Raw genomic sequence first — 26569 nt, forward strand, 5'->3', positions numbered from 1 at the left:
TATCTTTTTTTCCGAGCTCAGAAGAAAGCCCGCGAAATACAAATAATACCACGTGACTAGCGCATTTGTGCGCCGCGATTGTGGTGCTCTCAGTCGTGGTTTGAGCGAACGAAATCAGCTGCGACCGCGACCCGATGGTCCCGTTGCAGCGGCAGGCAGAAATGTTGGCGATGGTTTGAGCGAGCTCGAGCTCGCCCGTCGCCACCGCGATTTTGGCCAGGCCTGCGCACCGCAGCAGCCTACATCACAACAGGCGGATGGCGATAAAGAACCGGCAAATGAAGGTGCAGCGCTAATTTTAGTCGGGTCGCATGATGTCATCTCGCCCCTTTACCCAAGCCTGTATGAGCAGATTCAGTGGCTGATACCTTATCGCTCATCCGTTTGTCATGACGTTCGCTGATGGGGGAGAAGGAGGCCTTGTTAGAATCTCGGTGGTGTCGGCTCGCCGCTCTCGCTGCTACTGCACCGTCACGTGGGCCAGCTCTCTGACGCGGGCGAAGAAGCCATCGCAGGCATACAGGCCTGCCACTTTAACGGGCCAAGAAGACACGGCCGCAGCTAATTTCGTTCGCTCAAACCACGACTGAGAGCACCACAATCGCGGCGCACAAATGCGCTAGTCACGTGGTATTATTTGTATTTCGCGGGCTTTCTTCAGAGCCCGGAAAAAAAGATACACGTGAGATTTTCTTTATCGCAGTTAATGGAACGGGGGTTTCTGAAGGTGCTCTACAACTTTCCAATTCACATGTTTGGTCTAAAGTCGATATTTAATAAATTAGAGAAATCAACATAATTAGCTAATTAAGTAAATGCAAAACAAAAAAAATTGCCTGTAGTGCGCAAACAGGCTGGCAGTTGCATGCAATTGGTTTCACTGACCTACCTCAAATATATTATTTTGTAACCCTTGGTTCAAGTTAGCTGGGACACCCGGTATATATATATATATTCACAATTCTTCACAAAACTGCTTATTTTTTTCGTGCTGATTTCGGTTATTATGCTGCCATACGTAAAAGACGTTTATGTGGTAGACAAAAACGAAGTTAACAGGTGAGTGCTGCCATCTGTCGAGCAAAATGCCATCTAAGCCACAAACGAGCGCTGCTCTTTCGAAACGCTGAAGGGAAGAACCTATTCAGCGAGGACGAGCTATAGTCGTCCAAAACGGTTTGGGGACGGCTTTGCAAGGACGAGCGCAGCTCGGGCTGCGACTATAAACGTCCTTCTGCCCCTCTGTCTTGTTCTCCCTCTACCGATCGTCCGACCATTCATCTTCCTCTTCCGTCCATGTTGTCCGATGGGGCATGACATTTCCCTTCATCGCAGTTGAAGCCCGTCGGGCGAGTTGAATAGGTCATCTGAGGTGATACCTCTTCAGGCGGGCTACATCCACCACCTGAGACTGGTGTGACCGTCTGCCATTTGCAGTTAGGCGTGCTATAACGTTGTTCAGGTCGGTCGCATATTCAAACTAACACAATAAACGGTCCAGTGTAATGTGACAGCAATTTCTGATAAAGAGCACGCTTACGTTGGGGTGTCCACAACCACACAATCACCAGGAGCATAAGAACGTATTGGCGTCGCTCGTCATAGCGGTTCTTAGAACGCTCTTGCACAGATAAAATTATAAACGCGGGCGAGCTGGCGAGCTTCTTCAGCTCTCATCAAGTATGAAAAAACGGCAGTATGGTTTAAAGGCTACAGCGAGGCGAGCGAGCATATAGAAGGTAGAAGGGGCTGTAGCCTGTTGTCTCATGTTGCGCTGTGTTGTATGCATGAGTAATGAACGGTAGAACGTCATGGCAGTCTTTTAAAAGGAAAGGAAAGCAGCGGTATCAAAGCTTTGCCGAAAAGTTTTGGGGGAGCGGGAGGACGATGTTGGCATTTGGGGCCTGTAAGGCCGCGGTGGTCCTTTCTTTCGACGCGCGCGCCGCAGAAAACGGCGATGGAATGTTCTCCAAGCTACGAGAAAGCGACGCGACCGATTACGTCATCTCGGCCACCGCGCTGCGCCTTCTCGCCCTCGTCGCCAAGCGCGGAGTCAAGCGTGCATTTCCCCGCACGGTCCCGGCCCTCCTCCTCGCTTCGCGCGGCAGGGCCGCGCGTGCTGACCATGTTCCAGAAAATTCGAGACCTCTCCAGAAGGCCAAGGGGGGAAGGCATAGCTTTGGCAGCGCTAAGCTGTTTTCCGTTCCTCCTCCGCGCCTAGAAGGTTCGGCGCTGGCTATTTAAGAGCGCGCCGCGCAGTTACTGACGGTTCTGGTTGTTCTGACTTTGGTTTGATTCTCGCTGGGAGAAGACAGCGTAGCAGGCAGGCCCCGAGTGAGAAGTCGTAAAAAGAGCTATGCGCTCGTTTTGCTGTTAGTTATTGGCTCAGTCTCTTTTGTAAAGTGTGTCGCCTCACTGCCACGTGTAAATAAGTTTGCTGTATCTTGTGTTTGTGTCGTATAAAGTTAATTTTCGTTTTGTTACTGGAAGTTCTTTGGCCTTCGTCTCAGTGTGTTTGCGTGTGAACTACACGTCGCCCGCCGAATCGAGGAGCACTTTGGAGAGGTGCGGAAGATTTGAAGAAGAACGAGAAGAATGTGACCGTTTACTGGGCCGCTACCGCACTCCCTGTAGCAGACAAGCGCGCGCGTGCAAACGGTTCTTTTGTTCCCCACTTGGCTTGCGGCCGTATCGTTGGTGAAGGTGGCGGCTGTGTTTGGTTTCTTCTCGGCCCCCGCATTAAAGGGGTATCTGAATGCGTTCTTTCCAAAAGGAACGTGCGTACAACGTTGTGGGAAGGCACGCGATACCGGCGAGACAATCTCCCCGCAGGTGCTGACGTGTAATTTGTAAGTTTGAATTTTAACTAACCTTTGTCATTGGTTTCGTGAAGTTCTGTTTCTGATTGGTTAAAATTTGTGCCTACAGATGTAGGAAAAGTGACGTAAACGCGTGTTCAGACGTAAAACGAGAACTCGGGGTAGAACTGGTCGGCTGGCTGCCGGACTGGGCTGCCTAATTCGGGAATGGTCTCACTGGGGTGAGCACTAGTGCGGCGAAGTGTTGTGAGGCCAGAATGGCGCCAGTACCACTCCCACCTTGTGTATCTTCCAGTTAAGTCCATGTAATAAAGTTTCCCTAAGGCCCGAAGGGTTGTCCAGTCCGTTTCCTGCAACATTCCGCCTGGACGGACGAACCCAGCGTGAACACCCAATCAATCTCTGATGCAGCGGATCCTTCATCAAGAGTAGTTTACTGTTGTGAGCACCAGCAAATCATAAAAATGGTTACTCGCTTAAAGAGGAGGAGATATGAGTGTCCCTCGCATTACCGGTATATGTTGGTTTACAGCTGTTATAGTGTGGAACTGTTGAAAAGTGCAAGCCATCTAGGAAGGAGCGTATCAGCCACAATGTCACAAGCTGCCTTACATATAGAGTGGAAGTTACGGGATCTCCTGCCTCACATATAGAGCGGAACTTACGGGATCTCCCTGCTCGTCCGAGTAGCTTCGACAGAATCTCCGGGGCAGCGACAAGCAAGCGCGCGTCGTTGACGATGGGCTGCAGCGCTACAGCCGATAGTATAAAAAGGCAGACCGCTGCACGCCCACGGCTGCTCGCTCTGAGAAAGTGTCATATTTTTCAGTGAGCCCGCGATCAACTCATCGTTTCTCATCATCTTTTACGGCCGCCGCTACCGAACAACTCTGCGACTACGACGCTTCATCGAACAAGAAAGCCGTGAGAATTCCTTTTTGCCACAGACTGTCGGTTAATTGGATATTGTTTTCGCCTTTGTTTAAACCTTGATCTGGCTTAGGTTTTTACGCCGTGTTCTCTGTGTAACTCCTGTCCCTACTTGCACTATCTGGAATACTTGCTTTGTTGTCTTTATAATCTTCTTTTATCGCAGTGTTTTGTTAAATTCCATTTTGGCATTTACCGAGCCGTCTTTTATCACAAACGTGTCGTGGCGTTTTTATTTGTGTATTTGATTATTATGCTGTGTGATCTGGACTACAAGCTATAAATATTCAATTGTTTGTAAACAAAAGGTGACTTTCTTGAACGTATTCCTCAGTCACACACCGACACACGTTCTTCACGGGTTGACCGGCCTAACCTTTAACTGTGCCCTCAAACCTCATAGAGGTACGGCGGGTAACCGTAAACGGGAGCCCCCGACTCTGTTGATCGTAAAGGCGGGGGTTTGTGGCCCACAACCAGCAATTGTTTTTCACCTCTCAGGCAGCATGAACATTGGGCCCAGTGTTTAATTGGCAATGTCTAGCCCAATGTGTGCCGGGACCATACCATCACAGTACTACATCTGGGCTCAAGATTTGTGCTCCCTGGAAGGTGAAAGACGATTAGTGATTGTAGCTGATACGCTTCTGCCTAGATGGCTAGCACTAATAAAAAAATTCACCTTCGTGACATTTCTTCAACCTTTTGTGACATTTCTTGGAAGCTGCTTACCCCATTCCCACTAGGAGCAACAGCTCCTTGAAAGACATAGGACCTGCAATGCATTCCGGAGACCGTAAATTGGTCTGGCCCGCCTTCCACAACACCGGGTGATCTGGGCCGATGCATTTATGTTTAGCCGAAGCGCGAATGAAGCGCGGAGCCACATAGATGGTTCGAGAACGTTGGAGATGTTTCCACTTGTGGAGATTTGCGTCAACCTCTCGCTGTCGCAAGGAGGCGGCGGTGACTCACCTGCAGAGAAGCCGCTAGTACGGCGCGAACTTCGGCGGGTGTAAGAGGGTCACGTGTTGTAAATTTTGCGTGTATGAGCGTAGTGTAATAGACATAGGCAGTGCGCCCTTAAATTGAGATCGGGTCGTAGAAAAATTGGCACACATAAATAAATATTTATTAAAAATGTGTTACTTGACGTTGCGCACACTTCCGTTGCATTACACCGCGCAAGCGACGATGTGCTCACAACCGCTCATTTTCCAGGCTGCTGTCTCATGGGTGGTGCGCCCCGGGCTTCTTGGTTCCTGTCAGCTCACCACGGACATCCCATTCCCGCACTGGCCTGCCTTGAATCACTTTCCACCGCATCTGGTCCCAACTGGCTCTTCAATATGGCAACCAACGTCGACTTCGGCAGAGGAAATCAGCACAGCATATAAACGCGCATCAGAGGCCTCAGCATTCGGGCATGACACCGCGCAAGCGAGGATGTGCTCACAACCGCTTGTTTTCCAGGTTAGCTACTTGAAGTCTGCATCATGTATTAGAAGCAGCAATTACTGCCTATTCGCGGTGTCTTGTCCACCAGAACTTCTTGATCTGTCTAAGTGGTTATTTCGTCTGTCAAATTGTCTCTGGCGCTCATTGACTGAAGTACTTCTGATGCTTTCGGGTGACATTGAATCTAATCCCGGTCCAATGACGAAGACTGAATCTGAGGCATTTGCCTTGGTCTTAGAAAGATTAGATGAACTTAATGAGGGATACAACTCGGAAGCTGGAAGAAGGCCGGGCTGCTTTGCTTGAGGAACTGAAATGTTCCAAAGAGAGGGAAGATGCCAAAGAAAACGCAATTAAGCACCTGACTGAGAGATTGGCTATACTTGAGGCGCGCGAGACTGTAGGAGGCGAAGCACAAATAGCGAATGAAAAGGAGGCAGCCTCTAAAAGGGAAGTAAATCTTTTGAATGGACGGGTAGCGACGCTGGAAGCAGCCTTCGCTAATCAACGTTCAGATGAAGCAGAAATCCCTGGACACGCTCTTAGCTCTGTCTCGGAGCAGCTATCGTTCATCGCATCCAGATGCGATGATGCAGAGAATCGGTTGCGATGATGCAATCTTCTTTAGAATGGAAGATGATCCTGAAGAAGATTGGGCAGCTTCTGAAGAAAAAGTTATCCAGTTTTGTTCAGAAAAGCTCGGGGTAGCAACAACAAGTACACAGTTCGAACGGGTACATAGACTAGGAAATTACGACAATGATAAACGGAGGGCCATAATTCATAATTGCAAAGATGACGTTTTCCAAAGACAAAGTGCTCATTCTTTCATGTGCACGTAAATTAAAAGGAACTTCCTATTCCGTCCGCGAAGACTTTTCGCTGACAACACGATGGGCAAAAAAGAAGCTGTTTGAATTTTGAATTTGCTAAGGCACAAAAAAAAATCCCTTCAAACTATATTTTGATAAACTGCACATGTGAGCTAAGACATACACATATGACAGCACTACAGACAGTGTTGTGCCATTGAACATATAACTAGATAACAGTACACGTGCTAATGATCCCCATCAGTCGAGTGCACGGAACAGTCATTCACTATCGTTGTCATATGCCAACATCCGCAGCCTCTTGCCTAAACGCGATCTGCTCTCTGCTTTTCTAGACGATAGTGAATCTCACATCATCATTCTTACAGAAACATGTTTCAACTTGAACATATCAAACCATGAAATTCTTCTTGGCGGGTTTTCATACAACATATACGGGCACGATCGTACTGATAGAAGAGGTGGTGGCGTCACTCTGTGAATAAAGAAAACGATAGCATCACACGTTATTAATACCGATTCAAGCCTGGAAATTGTGTAGGCCGCCTGCTTCATATCTTCCTTTGGAATTTTGATGGGCACTTGTTACCATCCACCAGAATCTAGTCATTCTTTCATCCATGAGCTGCGATATAATATTACTAAAGCAACTGAGCTTTATGCTGATGATAGCATCTATCTCATCGGAGATTTTAATTACCATTTATTCAACTGGGCTCAAATATCATCATCTTGTCATATTTCAACTGAATTCTGTAACTTGACGCTTCATTTCAACCTGTCTCAACTCGTCGACCAACCTACACACGACACTAACATATTACATCTGATACTCACAACGGTGCCAGATACGGTAAAAGAAATAACACATTTGTATGGTCTCAGCGATCACCACTTACTTCAGTTAAGTATTGGCATTCCAGTTCCGTTTATGGGCTATGTGACTAAAAAGATTCACGGTTATAATAAAGCAAATTTCACAGCTATCAACACAGAACTTGAAATACTTTTCTATAATACATTTCTACCGTACATCAAGAGCCGGTGTGTTGAAAACTGGGTACTCTTTAGAGATAAGGTTTCATCTCTGGTTGGCCAGTTTGTTTTTGTAATCAAAATAAGTAAAGGTAAATCCAATCCTTGGTTTACCAGGAGGCTTAAGCAACTGCGAAATAAGAAAAAGCGGTTATATAAAACTGCTAAGCGTGCGTGCACCAGATCTGCTTCGAATAAATACAGTGACACACTAAAAACATATTGCTCCGCCTTATCCTTCGCGAAAGATAAGTATTTTTCCCACGACCTTCCTTCGGGTATAAAAACTTTTCCCAAAAAGTTTCGGAAACAGATATGTCCAGATCGGGCTGGAGGTTCCATATCTCTACAACGTAACAACATTCCAGTTTCAGATATTAAATGTCCAGAAATATTCAACACATACTTTTCATCTTTATTCCCTTCCGAAGATATCTCTAACCTACCGGAGGTACCTGACCTTAATTGCCACTGCATCACACCCATTGAAATAACTGAGGAAGGTATCACCTCTCTCATAAATAACCTTAAGGAATCTACTTCAGCTGGTGTTGATGGCGTTAATTCTAAAATTTTAAAGAGCACCTTTTCAATCTCTGGTAAATTTTTATTTCATATTTTTCAGTAATCTTTAATTAGTGGATTGCTGCCTGCGGATTGGAAGTTGGCTAAAATAATACTGATTTTTAAAGCAGGAAACAAAACTTCGGCTGAAAATTATCGTCCAATATCTCTCACATGCTTCCTCCACTACGGCTCCCCTTTTTCTCATTCTACTTTCACTCCCAACGTCATCCGTCATCGTGTTAAAGTAATATCTGGTCCAATCTGTAAGCATTATCATTGACAATTGATGCAAAATGTTGAGGCTAAATAAAATCACGGCCTACTTAGCAATTCATAATTACATGACCAAGGTGTCGTGCAGGAAGAGCATAAAGCTTAAATGGAGTTTTATAATTTTTTGTAAGGTTAGTTTGCCAGTAATCAATGTCGTTTACATAGATGCTCAAATAAGAGAAGAGAAAATCACTGCGTGTCTCATGAAAAAGAGGTAATAGATTGAACATATTATTGATCCTTGTTTATAGGGGCCTTTGAAAAAATGGTAATGTATGTGTCCTGAAACTTACTCAGTTCTCTTTTCATTTGCTGCGTGTTTCTTTCTCTGATCTTTGTATTGCTGAACCAGACTTGACAAGGTCACTTTTCTTGAAATAAATGTTTTGAGTTGGGGCACTAGATTAGTATACAAAAATGTTTGTTTTGTACCACTCACAGGATTCACCACTCTTCATACAAGGGAAAGGTGAAGGTGCGTGAAAGAACACAGAGGACATGGAGTATACACGACGAGCACTCTGTCATACCATATATTGTATGAGCGTTTTTTATGCAGCCCTCTAAAACGTATTGAATTATAGCTTGCCAACAAATGCTGTATAAGCTTCACCACACCTCTGAATACAAGAAATGCAGCCCACTAGATGTCTTCCAGTGGCTTTCAAGAACTTGTGCACATTTAAATTTTCTGCTGTTTTTTTTTTTGTTTTTTAAGTCAATGAATGACATTGATAGGTTGTTCTGCTTGCAAGGTCTTTCTCAATATATTTAAAAACTCTTGCTATCTTATACACAACATTTCTTCAATATGCATTTTGAAATTATTCTGTGTGTCAATACACGAAGATGTGCATGTTTTTGAACTACGAAAGTTCCTCTTTCGTCTATAGTGGCACTCACTGCAGCTGCAAAGTGGCTACTTAAAGGTTATGCTTAGAATATTTGGCCAGCACCATTTCTGATTTTTTTTTTTGAGTAACAAATAGCTACCTCTTTTAAGAGTTCAGCAGATGAGGTATTATTGTGAAGAATGCTGCAACAGTATCTCTGTAATGCGATTAAGTTTCTTTTCCTTGCTTACTATGTCTTGGATGACGACTGGTAAATTCTAGGCATTATTGCATTCGTTGGATTTCTGCACAAGGAAGTTTTAAGTTTTTCATATTTCACAGAGACCGTGCGTGGTGTTGGGAAAATAGACTTAATTTTTAAGACTGACAGGTAAATGTAATGCTGCTGTGTTGATTATTTAATGAAAAGACCGATTGGAATGATTCTTATCCCACTGCCATACATAAAGATGTAGGCAATCTAGCAAAGGTATATTGGTGTTCTTTTTTTCGGAAAATAATTTGGTATTCTAGATTTGAGAACTCCTGTGAATATATTAGCATAAGTCTATGTCAATGAAGGGCTCATGCAGGTTCTAAATATCTGCAGGTAGTAACATCAATCAAACTCGAATTAATTTAAAGTGAGCACTTGTTTAAGGAGCAATAGACAAACTTTCGGCTCATGAGGTTGGGGGATGTTGATTAATATTTGAGAAAGGGCATCAATACTTTCGATAGAAATAAGATAGAAAGTGTAGTGTGTGCCATGACAGCGTGTCAAGTATACATACATTGGACGTGTTATTAATAAGTTCAATTATTTGGAGGATGTGAAGTTTGTCCTGTACGAATGAAGAAAGCTGGTAGGAGTTCTACTGGGTTTTTATTTAGGTATACTGACAGGTATTCTGTGGCCGTATTATTGTTAGAAACAATGGGCCTTCCCGGGATGTCTCTAGTAAACAATGCCTCTGTGGAAACCTTGTGAACCTCGGGCAGCAGGCAAAATTGACTTGATTGTTTGTTTGATGGCTTAAAGAATTTGTAAGGAATCTAGGTAATCAATTCTGTGCCATAAGTTTGATGAAATTAAATTTATTTTCCAGTCAGGCTTTAAATCTTTCAGGGAAAATATATAGGGAGGCATATAATCCATGACTTATATTCCCTCTGAACCATAACTAGTCGAGGAACAAATCCCATACAGCCTTAATTGTACAGTTCACAGCACATGTACACTGCCCCCTCCCTCAGAAATAACATAAGCTGCATGTGTTTTTCCGAACATCTTTACATCTTATCACTTATTACTTAATATAGTTCCCACTTGGATCCTTTCCTTCAGATAATGTCTTACTTGGCAGTTATGGTTCACTGTGATATGTTATTATTCTGTTTCTCTGTCCTTTTCTCCTCCTCTTAATAACTATTTCCTTGTAGCAGAGTTGCTTATCAGTACCTTTTGGATTTGCCTGTCCCCTTTCAAGTACTGTGCATCCGCATGAAACCTGCTTTGGGTGCTCACTCATCATCCACCCTGCATTGCACCTTTTCTGCTGCTGCTTCCTTTTATTTTTTTACGGTCAAGGAATCACCGGTTCCAGGTTCATAGACATTTATACCGAAGGAAACATCCATTCACTTCTTGCCCTGTTTCTTTCTCCCCACCTGCCTTTTCTTCTTAAGAAGTAAAAGCGAATTTAAACCCCATCAGTCATGATTGCGCTATCCAGAGAGACCCCTTTTCAAAATGTTGGCTCGGCTTGCAAACTGAGGCTCCTTTCTACACTCGTTCAAGTTTTTCATTACCTGCAAATAGAGAAGGTAGATGCAACTTAATGCCTGTGCTACTGACATATAACCACTTTGGAAATATTAGTTTGATATTTCGTTGTACTTCATGAAGGGAAATGGTTGTTCCTCTTTGCATTTCTCGCACAACAGCCATCCCAATGCTCTTTGTAATGTATGTGTTGAAAGCACTTTATTGATTAAAGGGCACAAAAAAAAATTTTGACTTTCATATGCTAGCGATGCATGTCTGTAAAGATTGTTTCTAAGAATTGAAGCCTATTTTTCAAAGCTGAGCGTGGACCCTTAGTTTAGAGATATATTACATATTTTATTTCCATTCAGCTGTGTGCCGAGTTGAGGGGAGGAGGATCATAATTTTTGCTCGGTTATTTTTTATATTAGACCTAACCTAATATTGCTTGCAGTCTGGTGATGAGTGGCAAACTACTGATGGTTTCTGCAATTTTCTAACCTTAGTAAATATTTGTATTTGCTATTTGTAGATGTCAGTTTGTTTTCAGATATGCACAAAGACATCAATTGCCTTAGCTTGGACAATGATTTTTAATATTCAGTTACTTAAAGCATTGAGTAAAATGAATTCTTTGTGGCTACCATTCACACAAACGTGCAGTTCTTACGACTTCAACATGCTGATCAAGAAGGACGGCAAAGAGGCAGTTGAAATTGGCCTTAACAGGACACTTGGCTTGGTTTTGAAGGACACCAGACGTACAAGAAAGAGAACATTGTCCAGGTGCTCGAAGTACCTTCTGAGGGAATAAGTGAAACGAGGAAGAAGCGTAAGTGTTAAGCTGTTTACTTCTGTTTGCTGTATGTGCTATCTAGTTGGCAGTTTTCTGCTAATAGCCTACATTTTTTGCCATTTTGCATTGCCTTATAGATATACTAAAAACATGGCTAAGCATCAGAAAGAATAATAAAACCATAAACAGCCTGTGCATTTCTTCATATGTAACAGTGTTTGCATTATCTAAATTTAAATTACATATTGTTCTTCTCCATTGTAATGGTGCAGCCTTTTCGAATCTGTTCATCTAGTAGTAGAGAATTAGGTGATACCTCATTCAAATCTTTACAAGCTTTACTAATTTCTGCTGTAAGATGTTTAGCTTTCAGTTCGCGGGCCTCTACACGTTTTCAATTTTGTTTAGTTGCATTCCTAAATTAAAAATTAAATTATCGCCTCAAAACTTGGCTGTCTCTTTCTACCTGCAAGGAGGTACACCATTGTTGTGTTGCGTATTTCTATTGTAGATGTACAGAGAGTATGCATTCTGCAACTCTTGGCAAACATTGGGAACCAGCCGGGGGCCCTGGATGTTATGTTTGTACCATTTGTAATTTTTCTCTTTGTCATTTGAATATTCAGGAAGCCTACTTGAAACCGACATTATTAGTCAATTTTCTTTGTTTCTGAAATGGCTAACAGTATAACTTGTAATATGCATTAGTGATTCATAACTCAATTAGAAATAATACACAGGGTTTCATCACAACTGCGAATTCTTTCTCGTGAAAGGATTATTTGCACTGTAAGTACTATCAAAAGCACTTGTAAGAGACCCCTGCCATCGTGCACATGCTTACCACGTCGTATTGCATACAAGTCTCCTGATGAAGCACTAGTAATGTCAAGATTGGTGCAGTGTGCCATTTGACTAAGCACTCTGCTGTAGTGGACCAGCAGTGCTTTATCAGATGGCTCTTGCAGGCAGCTTGGTGGGGTTCAGCATGTGCTGGAAAAGAATCTTTCAACCTGCTTATGCATGCTAGTACCTAGCATATTCTTAATGTTTGGAATATATAAATCTGAGACTGCTCCAAAAGAAAAATTTGTCATATTGTCTTATCCTACAGGCTTCTGAATTGGGGTAATGCAGTTTAATAGTACTTTAAAAAAATGCTATAATTTGCAAGCGAAGTTTGAAATGATGCAATAATTTTAATGCTTCTAAGATTAGGTTTACCACATTGGGTGGGAGAAAATACTGCTGTGTTTCAAGGTTCATGCTGTATGAATGTAATGCCTTTAACTACAGATGCTAACATTTCAAGCATTAACCATGTGGAACTGTCAGTAGACATTCTCATTTACAGTAGACAATCTCAATAAATCCAAATTGTTATTTTCGCATTTCAAGTTAGTCAACATATTTTTAGTATTCGGCCCTTTAGGATTTCAAAGTGCTCAGATCAGATCGACTGCCTGCTGCTATAACGATTACAACTTCTTGAACACTGGAGCTTTCTGCCGCCTCTTGAGGCTCACCACTGATGTTCTGAATGTCTATGCGTGCAATGTGCTGTGCGTGGAAAATGTTTTAACATGCCATGCTTCAGTGTTGACATTTTTTGGAGCTTCTGCTGTTTGGTTGTTTGATAATGCTCTGCTGTTGCACACATAATTGTCACTTAACTCAAATCTCCAGTGTACACTTTCAATGCATAATATGTGATGGAAGTTTCAGAACTGCCACATAGAGCAGCGAGAACACTTTTTTCTTGTAACTAAAACTTAAATGTAAACACTTCAGGAAGCATGCAATGACTATAGGGCTTGGCTCGTTCATACTTAACACAAGAAGTAGTGCAAAAGTTCAGAAACGCATTATGTATTATATATTACATGCAGCTTGTTTTTTTTTGTAGTGCCCCATCGCTAAGTACGCTCTTTCCACATTTTTTGTTTGGTTCTGCAGTATCTACTTGGCCAGTGCAGGGTATGCTGTAGGCCTTGTGTGAAACCTTCAATTCAGCCAGCTGTTAATATTTTAGTAGTAAGCACTGTGTTCCAGTGCTGTCAACAAATCATTACAAATTTTGAAGGTAGCCTATAACTAATTTCATTTTCAGTGGGTAATGTGAAGATCAAAACTGTGCCAATCGTGGTTGCTTAAGAAAGATGCTCTCCCATTAATGCTAAAAAAGAAACTGCCTTAAATTTATATTCAAGTGCACATTGAGTTCCAAGAAAACAGTGCTTACTGGGGCACTGTTATTCATTTGCCCCATTTCTCTGCCTATTTCTAAAATAATGCTGGGACCTGTGCAGCCCCAGCATCCATTCAGCACTTGTTTCAGTGCATTGTGGGATACCAGCAATGCGCCTGCATCGTTGTAAAGTAAATGTCAGTATTTTCTCCCATCATACAAGTGCAACTAGTGTCTTCGCGCCACAGCTTCGCTGAATGTGTGACCACCAGCGTACCCAACAGACATGTGTGAAAAAGAATTGGTTTCGCACTGGAAGGTGCTGGTTTTTGTAATAGGGTATTTCAATTTACAAATGCTGTTAAACCTTCATGTGAAATACAAGGCAGTATTTTTGCCTTTTGGCATGAATTACCAATTCAGAATAATTTAATTCATCATTTTTGAAATAATTTTTTCCAGTTCAAAAAATGCGAATGCTGCTAGGAGTGATAGAAATCCAGATGGTATTTTTTCCTTCTGCATATTTTAACAAGCTATTGGTTATTTACATTTTTAACTATCACAATAAATATTTCAGTTCATGTGAAATGAAAAGTTCGTGGGGCAGCGTGGAAGTTCTTTAACCCAGGTACTTTTGAGGAGTGTAGCCATTTATATTTGACAAAATAGCTTGCATAATCTAAAAATACCATGCAAGAGCATGCTGCATGAATAAAAATGGGTTGTTATTACATGCTCTCATTCATGACTTGATCAAGGACTGCCAGCTTTGTGCCTCCTGAACCAACCATAACAGTATACTCTGCATTGTTAATTGTGAGATAACCAACAGTGGTTTCCGATGGTGCCCTTTTCCAGCACACTGCTGTACACTAAGGGGGCATTAGGGTATTCTAAATATAGAGTCGAAAATATGTTGAATTGGCTTTTTGCCAGGCGCAGTGCACATTTATTCAGCTGCTCTCTTATGCACTTCGTTCACAATTTTCTCAAGGAACAGGAAGAAAAGCCTGCCACGCCGTGCGTCGGATATACTGGGAGCAGCATCAAAAAAGCTGAAGATCATTTCGCCTTCATTGAACAGATGTTATGTCGTTTGGGTCCCATATGTATGTGCAGAGAAGGGGCATTTGTATAGGGTCATGTGTTGCCCCAGTTCTATGTAGCATCTTTTTATCCTCGGTTGACAGAGCAATTTATACATCTCTTAATGCTTCAGGTTTTAAAATATTTAGATATGTTGACGATTTCTTAGTCATTGTGGATAAGGGCTCTGCAGTGAATCAAAGTGTGGGAAGTGTTCTTTCTATTTTTAAGCTACAAGGCTAAAAACTTACGTTTACTCATGAGCTACCAATGGACAACAAATTGCAGTTTCTTGATTTAAATATGAGAACTTGAAATGGGGAAGTGTGCTGGAAGTATTTTCCCAGGGCTAAAAAGGAGCTACTTCCATATGGTTCAGCCCATTCAAAGACTGTTAAAAGAGGGATAGCGTCCCTTTGTTTGGAGTCGGCCTTGTTAAAATGATGTGTACATATGGCAGAGGAAAGCTTCAATAATCAATCACAAAGACTAGAGGTGGCTGGTTTCCCTGTTATGATTATTTGTGGGCTAGCAGAGTCTCTGCTTCTGAAAATGAAAGGGAAAAAAAGAACGGCAGATATGTTGAGAAATAAACGACCACAAGTGATCCCTTATATACATAGAGTTGCACAGTGCCTGAAAAAGTTGGCAGGTAGGTTTGAGGTGCCAGTTGTGTTTCCTGCCCCCAAGAAACTGGGTGGGTTATGTGCATTAATAGGGAGGAGAAAGAAAGGACAATGCGATAAGAAGCATGTAAAGAGTTTTATTGGATGTCGGGTGGGAGTGATTTATGAAATTCCTCTGACGTGCGGTAAAGTATAAATAGGGAAAACTGGAAGATGTATCAATGATAGAATGAGGGAACACGAGAAGTCCATAGAAAATAGCAAGGGGTCAAATTTACCCTTGCACTGTCAGAAGTGCAAGTGCGAGCCCTTGTTTAGCAGGCTTAACATTTTAGGAAAGAGTCGGGATAAGAGGGCGCTCGAAATTTTAGAGGCGTACTGGATACAGAAGAAAGAAGACAGATGTATTAGTGAAGCTTCGTTGAGTTTACGTGGAAAAGAATTTACTTTTATTGAGCAATCCTCTTGAGTAATGCAAAGAACGAGATTATTATCGGGCCTCAAGCTGTTATTCTTGGCCTAAAGCTGTTATTCTTGGACACCGCTTACGTTTTGGGGCCATGGTAGTTTAAAGAATCTTTTTCCCTCAAGTACATGGGCTTCGTGGCTTCGTAGACGTTGGCAGGTTAGAGTTTTTCAATACATAGGGACTACACAAGTGATGTGGTGTGGATGGACCTGTCCTACTGTATATGTGTGGCGGTGGTTATTAGTCTGTGACTATGTGACTGTGTGGTGATATTTGCTTGTCCAGCGTGGTGTGAGTTTCTGGGCAAACCAGAGGTGTGGAGTAACAAGTCAGTGTAGAATTGGTGACTGCCATGCTTGGACGATGTTTATGGTCTGCGAGGAAGAAAGTGCCACTATCCCTTTGGTAAAGAAGAAGAAGATGAGAAGAAGAGGAAGATGAGATGTACCTGAGCGTGACCTGCTTGCTTGGTCCCTACCTGAGCCACGGCATGGAAAGTAACCCCCCTCTGTTCTTCCCGGATCGGATAATGCTTTCTGGCCTTATCACCCCAGCGTCACTGGTTTCCTTTGGGGCGCTTTCGTCAGGACTACCACATCAGCCACATCGACGAGTGCATCACCAGCGCCGGATATAAGAAGCCACTGCATGGGCAAAGCTTCAGTTTGCCGGGAGCGGCATTCGCGCTGACATGGCTGACGCTTCATGCTTCCGCTTTGTTCAGGTGGTAACCTGCTTGCTTGGTCCCTATCTGATCCACGGCACGTCTGTTCTTCCCGGATCGGATAATGCTTTCTGGCCTTATCACCCCAGCATCACTGGTTTCCTTTGGGGCGTTTTTTTCAGGACTACCACATCAGCCACATCGACGAGTGCATCACGAGCGCCGGATATAAGAAGTTACTGCATGGGCAAAGCTTCAGTTTGCCGGGAGCGGCATTCGCGCTGACATGGTTGACGCTTCATGCTTCCGCTTTGTTCAGGTGGTGACCAGCTTGCTTGGTCCCTATCTGAGCCACGGCATGGAAAGTAACTCCCCGTCTGTTCTTCCCGGATCGGATAATGCTTTCTGGCCTTATCACCCCAGCGTCACTGGTTTCCCTTGGGGCGTTTTCGTCAGGAACTACGACATCAGCCACATCGACGAGTGCATCACCAGCGCGGGATATAAGAAGCCACCTCATCTGGCAAAGCTTGAGTGGGCACGGCAGCGGCATTCGCGCTGACATGGCTGATGATTCATGCTTCAGCTTTGTTCAGGTGGTGACCTGCTTGCTTGGTCCCCATCTGTGTCGCGACATGGAAAGTAACTCCCCGTCTGTTCTTCCCTGATCGGATAATGCTTCCTGGCCTTATCACCCCAGCGTCACTGGTTTCCCTTGGGGCGTTTTCGTCAGGACTACCACATCAGCCACATCGACGAGTGCACCACCAGCGCGGGATATAAGAAGCCACTGCTGGCCGAGCTTCAGTGGACCCGGGAGCGGCGTTCGCGCTGATATGGCTGACGCTTCATGCTTCCGCTTTGTTCAGGTGGTGACCTTCCTGCTTGGTCCCTATCTGTGTCACGGCATGGAAAGTAACTCCCCGTCTGTTCTTCCCGGATCGGATAATGCTTCCTGGCCTTATCACCCCAGCGTCACTGGTTTCCCTTAGGGCGTTTTCGTCAGGACTACAACATCAGCCACATCGACGAGCGCATCACCAGCGCGGGATATAAGAAGCCACCGCATCTGGCCAAGCTTCAGTGGGCCCGGGAGGGGCGTTCGCGCTCACATGGCTGACGTTTCATGCTTCCGCTTTGTTCAGGTCTGTAGCTCCGTCTCACTCTTTGCAAAGCACACTAGTAACCGGTGCTTAGTGCTGCTCCCGAGCCCATGCGCTTTGTGTGACATTTCGGAAGATTGCATTGACGTGATTAGCAAATTGCTGTTGCGTCCTGTTGACATTGAAAGCAATCCTGACCCGAACAAAGATAACACTGCTGTAGCAGACTGCTCGGCTTGGTGAAATTCTTGAGAGCCTCCAAATGCTAACAGAGGGGCAAGCTAACTTGTTGGCCGTTGTTAATGACATTAAGGCCTCTCAGCAATCACTTGAATCAAAAATTGATCACTTAAGTGGTCTCCTGTCAAAGGTGGAGGCTGCGACTGCTGATCTTGATGAATTTCAATACTATTTACAAACTGCTCAAGAAATAATTAGCGGCGTTTTTCAGCAAAGCGATAGCTTGCGTTCCCGTCTCGATGACCTGGAAGGCCGAGCTCGTCGCAACAATCTTGTGTTCCATGGCGTTGAAGACAGCTCTGAATCATGGGAACAAACTTAGGAAAAGCTTGTTGGCTTGCTTACACAGACTTAGAAATACAGTGTGACAGAAATACAGAAACACAGTGTGTAGGAATTAAAGCAAAGAATTTCGCCCCACCCAGACAAACAATAGGCTAACATAAGCAGTGGACCGGCTTCGAATACTCGATCGCATGCAAACCAGGCGACGACGTCTTGCGCGTCCTGTCAGCAATCTTCGTCCTAACAATCAAAGTTAACTGGCAGCGAGAAGCACGTTCAGGTGCTGTTTACTAACATACGCAATCGACTTAATGCTCTTATAGGCTCCACTGACGCAGACCTAATCATTATAATGGAGGCCTGGTTTAGCGCAAGAATTGAGAGCAGCAAGACGTTCTATGCGTGGTCTTAAAACATACGATATCTACAGTTCCGATAGAGAAGCCAAATATGGTGGTGGAACGCTGATTGCGATATCACCAAGCTTCCACTCTTGCCTGATATCGCATGTTTTCGAATTAGAAATGGCATTGGTCTGCATCACGCTGGGTCATACGAGAATCGTGTTGGGTGTTTGCTACCGCCCCCCAAATTCTGCAGCTGCGTTCTTTGACAGTTTGCATGACGCCCTGAATAACATTGTCGTTTCTTATCGCATCCGGTTGTCCTAGTAGGTGACTATAATCTCCCTAATATTACATAGTCTGGCCAGATTCCTGTTGTAAAACCAGCTTCATCACATTGTCAGAAATGTTTAGACCTGTGCGCGTGCTTTCATTTAAATCAACTTCTCACTTCACCGACCAGAAAAACAGCAGATTCTGCTAACAAGCTAGATTTGATCCTAACGACCCATCCGGAACTTGTATCTCCCATTATAAGTGATCATTCCATGCTGCCCTTCGAGCTAACAGTTTCATTCCCACGGGCCGTTTGGCGTCAGAAAGTCTTTCGTGACTACAGTAAAGCAGACATCACTGTCATCAACAAAATCGAGGCAGGTATTTAGACATATCTGGAAGGCTTCGAACTACGTAGCGAACAAGGATAACTGGGAATTATTAAAACAAAAGTGCAGGAACTCCCCGAGGCACATGTGCCTGTTCGACGCATTTCATCTACTACTAGTACTCCATGGCTTAATCAATCACTTAAAGGTGTCTTGAGTAAAAAGAAGCGCAGGTTCGTTCTGCAAAGGCAAATAACCGAAGTGACCACTGGGAAGCCTATTTTGCAGCTGAAGCTGATTACACGAAAGCTGTACATGACACAAAAATTTACTTATTTAATTTTACCTTGCCAAACATGCTATCAAGTAACCCGAAGAAATTCTGGAGTGTTGTCAACCCCAATAAAAATAAGGCTATGTCACTTCAGGACGGCTCTGAGCCTCTCCACCCAGCAGAATGCCCCGTTGAGCTTAACAAAGTATTTTCACTCAGTTTTACCTCGTTTAATATGAATACGATATGCACTGTGCCGCGCAATAAGTTTTGCTGCATTTTTCCTGTTATAATTGGTTCTGGTGGTATTTGGAAATAATAGATTCACTAAACATTTATATTCATGTGGCGTCGACGGTATTCATTCAAAGTTCTTGAAACAAACTAAGATATACTCATCCCTTTATTTAACAAAACTTTTTCAGCAGCCATTGCAGAATGAAACGCTGCCCTCAGACTGGAAAATAGGAAAGGCGGTTCCCTTACACAAATCAGGTAACCGATATTCACATTTGAACTACAAACCCATTTCACTAACAAGCATTCCCTGCAAACTAATGCTACATATTGTGTATTCTAACATATTCAACTTCCTGGAATCAAACTCATTTTTTACTTCTGCCCAGTATGGTTTCCGGCGAACTTATTCTTGTGAAATGCAACTCCTTCTTTACACACATTCCCTGCATGTAAGAATCGATAAAAAATCCCAGGCCAAATGCATATTTCTAGATTTTGTAAAGGCATTTGATACGGTGAACCACAAACTACTCATGCTTAATCTTTCTGCTCTAAACCTAGATCATAATGTTTTAGCCTGGTTTGAATGTTTCTTGCTAATCGTTCACAGTATTTAACGCTTAATGACTACGATTCGCCTTTAACTGAAGTAGCATCAGGTGTCCCCCAAGGTTCTGTACTAGGCCCACTTCTTTTTTTGATACACATCAATGACTTGCCTATTTGCGCTTCTTCTAACATGCACTTATACTCGAATGACTGTGTATTATATCGTGAAATTTGCACCGAAGACTACAAACACTACCTTCAGACTGACTTCAATAACATTTCTCTTTGATGTAAAAAATGGCAAATGCAACTAAACCCTGGCAAGTGCGCTTTGATGAGAATTTCCAGACAAAAAACTACCACCTCCAGTTACGCTTTGGCCTCATTAACTTCATACTGGCACTTGAGTGTACTCACCTGTTCGTCACTAACCTGGAAACCGCATATCAAGCTAATTATTACCAGCGCTAACCGCATGCTAGGGTACTTACGTCGTAACTTCATCAAAGCGTCTGTTTCTTTAAAATTACTACTTAATAAAACACTTGTTATTCCTAAATTAGAATATGCCACCCCCCTTTGGGACCCTCATCACCGTCTCGCTTAGCACTTGACTAGAACTTGTTCAAAATAATGCAGTTCATTTTACACTTTCTACTTTTAACCGGACCGCGAGTGTCACAGCTATGAAATCTAATCTTTTCTTACCATCTCTCGCACAACGTAGAAAAGTTTTACGCCTATGCCTTTTTTCATAAAATTTATTATCAACAGTTACTGCACTCGTTTTATCCCTACACCCCCCTATCGCTCTTCTCGTGTCGACCATCAACATAAGACTGGACCTATTTTTGGCCGTACTGATACTTTTTTGCATTCTTTCAGTCCTCGCACATCGAAAGCGTGGAACCACCTTCCCGCTGCCGTTGCTTGTATGCGGGATTATGCTGCCTATCGTCAGTCTCTGATGACGATGCTTTTAGCTTATGCTAATAGTTAGTTTCTTTGTGCTTTGTTATTTACTACGTTTTTTATTATTTTTTTCTGCTATGTTTGTTCAGTTTCTTGCATTGCATTTGTTACAGTTGTTTCTGTACTTTTTGGGGGTATTTCCTTGACTTTAATGCCTCGCCACATGAGGGTATCGAAAGTAAATTAAGAAAATAAATAAATAATTAATATCGTCCGCAAACAGGACACTAGGTTTCTTAAGTGCCATTTTCATCATGCTCCCGAACACGTTAAGTTATCAGCTTACAAATCATTCGTCAGGTCCAAACTAGATTTTGCATCGCCCATTGGGAATACTCATCAAACTTACCTTATTAGTGCCCTCGAATCTATTCAAAATCGCGCCGCTCGTTTTATTCATTCATCGTATTCATATGACAATAGCGTTTCCTCCTTAAAACAGCACCCGGATAAAGCGACGACGGAGCGATAAGGGGGATAATTGGTTTGGTTTGGTAAAACTTTATTTCCCACAGTAGGGGTCCTGAAGGACACTCGGCTTGGCGCCAAGTGTAGAGGGCAGCTCCCACGTCGGCGGTAGCTGCCCTCTACACTTGGCGCCTAGCCGAGTGTCCTTCAGGACCAAACCAAACCACTTATCCCCCTTATCGCTCCACCGTCGCTTTTCCAGCCTATTTTTTATTTCACAAACTTTTTCCCAGCCCTATGCGAATCACACCTTATATTCTTCCCCCGCGCGCATATCTCATCGCACCAGCCATCAGCTACAAGTTGCCTGTCCACGTTCACGTACCGTCACGTTTTCAAATTCCTTTTTTCTTCGAGCAGCTGCAGACAGAAACGGCCTTCCGGACAACACTGCTTTCATCACTTGTACACCACAGTTCAATGAAAACGTCAAAACTTTTCCGTTATTGTAATTATGTATTTTTACTCTTGCCACCCCTTATGTAACACCCCTTTTTAGGGGCTTTTAAGATAATAAAATGAAATGAAAAAGTGCTTCACGGCTGAATATATTGCTAGCAGTTCTCGGTTTCTTTTTAAACGTTTTAACCGCTTTTGCGGCTGTAAATCAGAGCCCTTAGTTACAATGCAACATGCATATTTTGGTCTTATGTAGTCGCTGTAGCTTTAAATTCCAAAATTATGAAGTGCATTCATTTAAATCTGTAGCGGATTGAATTTTTCTGCACTTTTGTTCTGTCCTCTTTCATTTTTCACCATCCCATGCCACCGCTTTATATAAGAGATGCTCAATGTACGGCTGCTTCAATTATTTGAAAACCTAGTTGTTTGAAACTTTATGGTTGGATTCATTTCAGTAATGAAACCGAAGCTGCCCACGATTCAGAGCAGAAGCTCTCGAATTATTCATGTCCAACTATTTTCAAGGCATTAGCCCGCTATCTGAAACATGCCAGTCTGCCGTTTCACCGCTATGTCATGATTATAGCTCAACACAGGGGTAAAATACTTTTTACTTTTTAAATAAATATGTTACAATAAATATGTTTGGGTTAATGAACCGTGCTTTTACTACTGGACTCATTAGCTGCATTTACATGTATGCTATCATCTTCTGCTCGTCTGTTTGCGTAAACGTTGTTTCAGTGTCCTGAAGTAAGGCTTTACAGCGGTTTTTACAAATGCCATATGTAAAAAAAGGGAGTTCTTTTTGAGGTATCATTCGCTAATGATTGACGGGTCGGTTAGAGCAAGATGGCGGCAGAAATAACATAGATCCTGGTGCCGTGCTCCTCACAAACCTATTGGATAAATAAAACTTTCCTCGGAATCATTTTGCTTGCTTCTTTAGATACATACCGGATCACTGCTGGAGAACAAGTTCAATATCAATATGGCTTGCTGCTGTCAAATGGAAACACAATGCATCAAAATAATGTGTTCTTGCGTAAAAGCAAATTTTGAGTGATGGCAATAGATTACACAACCATGAGCAAGAACCCCACTACTTTGAAAACAAGGTCGGAACTCCAACTGCATGCAGTAATTTCTCACTGGTGTTTCAAAGAGAAACCCAATGCCTTGCTGTATTGGAAATGCAAGAGGGCCGCCAGATTATGCCAATAAGTGTAAAATCTCTGTTAATCCATTTTGGACCGAATACTGGCGATGTCTATTGTGGCAGATTATTGTGGCAGATCATTATCCCTGTACTGGCTGGAATCTTGAGCGACACTCACAAAAAGTTGTGTTTTTCCCAAATTACAAGCTAGGACCCATATTTCCGACAATTGTTGCTGCTGTTCCGCCCCTATAGGTTCCTTACTGGCGTGCTGCTTGGGTGGCGGTTGAGCCCCACCGCCCGCGACGGTCGCGAATAAAAATGGTAATCACCAACGCGAATCTAATGAGTCTACACACAAAGGATTCATTCAGGGCGCTAGATGGTCGACGCAAGTCGCACAGCGAACCCGAGCTGCGGCTGTGTCACGAGATATGGACAGATTTCTAACCTCACAGACACAAAACCAAACACTGCTGTAGTTGTCGTTGCATTGACATGATGAAATTATGAGCACGTAAAGGAGGCAACACCGGCAAAGCGGTTGGCGGAGCTCTCGAAGCACGCACCATTCAACTGATGAGCGGTGAAACGGTCACGGGGTGACGGCGGCGCAGCATTCGAAAATTCAAACGGTGTAGACAGAAGGGACGGCAACGAGGTGGATCGAGAGAAAAGAAGAGATTTTTCTCCTTGTGCATATACCTTGGCCTCCAAGACCGGGACGAAAGTGGGCCGCACTTTTCTCCCCCTGGCTTTCGCTCCGCAATCGATTCAGCAGCATTGAGCCCCTTGTGTGTGCAAGAACCGTGCATTGAAGTGATAAACGCATTCCTGCTCTTTCCCTTCGAATATGGGTAAGGAACCAAGGGCAGCCATGTCCACAAACGAGGCTGGGGCCTTTCCGCCCCGGCTAAAGAGACAAGGCTCCAGACTTCCTGGTTTCAAATGACTACAACTGACTTGAAGCGAATATTCACCAATGGTTTGAGGGTCAGTAATACCCTGGGTAGATGAAAACAGCATGTCATGATGTCATTTAACAACCCAGGTAGCACAAAGTGGGCTTTGCAAAACGTACCCAGAGGGGGCCCGCGCGGGCTGCCCAATTTTGCCGCGATTGGTCCCAATCCGTACCCGTGTGGGCAGCCCAAATAGGGCTGCCCGCACTCAGCCCAGATAGCCGAATGTGGGCTGCATACCAGAATCATTATTGGGTCCTACGTTTGTGAGGCAGTGCCGCCCTATTGATCAACGTTTTATTTATTAAGTCGATTAATCCCTCCAATACCCGATTTGTACCAGCGCAAGCTTTGCAAAGGCCAGTCCGTTTCGGGCTGGCCCACGGGCAGTCCTCATGAGTTGAATCTGGCATTTTCGGGCTGCCCAAGTTCCATTAATCATCAAGTGTGAAGCATTGAGCACTACTATTTCGTTACCTTGTGTTCGACACTCGGTAACATAGGAGAAATTTATTCCCAAAGCTACTATGATGTAGGCTGGCCCACATCATCTCCTAAATGTAGATCTGAATATTTATTTCGCTGTTGCGTGCCGAATATTAATGGCGCAAGAAAAATTTTGAGGTAGTTAGGCACATTACTGCTGCATATGTTCCGCCAATACTGCATAATTAACGTAGTTTTTGAGTAAAATTAAATAGTCTTTATTCAGGGCATTCATATGCATAAAATAGTTATGTGAAAAATCCAGAGGATGTTTTAGCGGCCAGTATAAGATGAATCACATAAATAAAATGGTGCCTGAAAGATACAGTGAAGGCGTTTCAGAGCGGTAAGCCCGCCTACAGCCAATTTGGGGCCCACTGCGGCCTTTCATGGGCAGCCCCAATAGGGCTTGTCTTATTTTTACCGTATGGAGTACGAATATAATGTTACGGACTACATCAAGGAAGAAGAAGCGGGCAGTGGCGCGGACAGGAGCGCTCGCGCTAGGCCGGCAACATTTTCATTAAACGTCATCTCACTGTCATCAACCATCTCTCTGTCCTCTGTTCTCCTGTTTTCATCGACTTGCCGCTTCGTAACAATATGTTGCATTTTCCCACAATTAACCCAAGAAATACCCGTATAGGCAGCGTGGAGGCATGCCCGCTTTTCATCCCGGATGCAAACCATGCGTGACCTATTCAGTTTCTTAGTGGGCAGCCCCATTTTGGCTAGCCTGTCTACTGTTCACTTTAGGCCCACATTTTGCTTTAGGGCACTTCGAATGTGCCCTAAAGTGCCCCGCAAGAGACCGATGCGGGCAGAAGCGGGTAGAAGCGGGAAGGAGCACTTTCCTGCCCGGCTACAGGCCATGCGGAAATTATGTAGGTTTGTTGTGGGCAGCCCCATTTGGGGCAGCCCAGGAATTTTCTGCATGAAGCCTACATTTCCGTTTGACCTTCCCTCGAAAACCCATCAAGAGTCCCATGTAGGCAATGCGCGGGCATACCCATATTTAGCCCCGCCGCGGCCCATGCGAGACCTATTGCGCTTATGAGTGGGCAGGCCCAATTAGATCACTCCAGGCTTTTTCTACACAAAGCCCAAATGTTCTTTGCGTCGGCCCTAATATTCCCCAAGCGGGACCCTTGAGGGCAAGATGTGGGAATATGCACTCAGTTAGCCCTTTCCACGCCTATATGATGCCCAGATGAAAAAAACAGGGGCAAGCCCAATTTGCTTGATCCCTCATGGGTGTTATCGTGGTTTCCTAAGCCCAACTTGCCCATACGGGCCCCAGGCGGGTCACGTAATATTTGCCACTTGGGAAATAATCAATTCGACATGAAATAAAAACACCTTATGGTCAGTCTGATTAAAGAAAGAACTAAAAATGTCCCCACGAAGCAGTTTCTCTAAGATTTCGTACTGTAAACCTGTCGTGATAATAGACATTCCTGTAGTAATATTAGAGTTTTGCGTAATTGTAGGAGCAAAGTACTAGAGAGGGACCGAAAACTACACACAAAACATTTGCTGACTACGAAGAACTGTACAGATCCTCAGGAAAGGCTGACGTTACGAGGAAACTGCATAATATTTTCTCATATATTTTACAGAGTATTTTCTCATTCTGTAGGCGAACTTACCTCCGTAAGAGAGGTGGACCTGTTCGGGCTCCACGTAGAGGACGGGGCTGCCATTCGCAGCGGTCAGAGAAGACAGCCAGAGCACCCAGAGCATTTCGTGCTTCCTTTCTTCGACCACTTATCACGCACTGAGAAGAGCTGCCTGCATCGAGTGTCGCCCACGTGACAGCGAGGAGATCGCGTCACGGAAGAAACGATAGCCGAAACCTAATCTCTTCTCGCTCGCGTAAACAGCTCCGCGCGAGCGGCGATGAGGCAAGCAGAACAATGACTTCAAGAATTAGGTCTAGAAGACAGACAGCCCAAAGAGATGTGGACTGATGTTCGTGACATAATACAAGAAGTTGCTACTAAGGTATTTCCAAAGCAAAAGAAATGCAAGAAAGCAAACTGGTTATCTGAAGAGGCTTTGCAAACAGCTGAGGAAAGGAAGATGGCAAATGTTATGGGGGAAAAGGAAAGATACAAGGTTCTCAATGCGGA

The 26569-nt window shown here is 43.8% G+C and overlaps 1 protein-coding gene across 1 annotated transcript in view; it reads right to left on the reverse strand.

The window, feature by feature from the left end:
• Window positions 1-26230, reverse strand: part of LOC146172039 (acid phosphatase type 7) — a 374339-nt gene extending 348109 nt beyond the window's left edge. The window contains exon 1 of the mRNA XM_084586139.1: window positions 26087-26230. Within this exon, the coding sequence (XP_084442265.1) occupies window positions 26087-26180 (94 nt within the window). The 5' untranslated portion in view covers window positions 26181-26230. The remainder of the gene's footprint in view (window positions 1-26086) is intronic.
• Window positions 26231-26569: the final 339 nt, after the last annotated feature.

The sequence above is a fragment of the Amblyomma maculatum genome, unplaced genomic scaffold (genome assembly GCF_055883805.1).
Source record: "Amblyomma maculatum isolate TAMU_Amacu unplaced genomic scaffold, ASM5588380v1 scaffold_15, whole genome shotgun sequence".
In the NCBI taxonomy this organism is placed as follows: Eukaryota; Metazoa; Arthropoda; class Arachnida; order Ixodida; family Ixodidae; genus Amblyomma; species Amblyomma maculatum.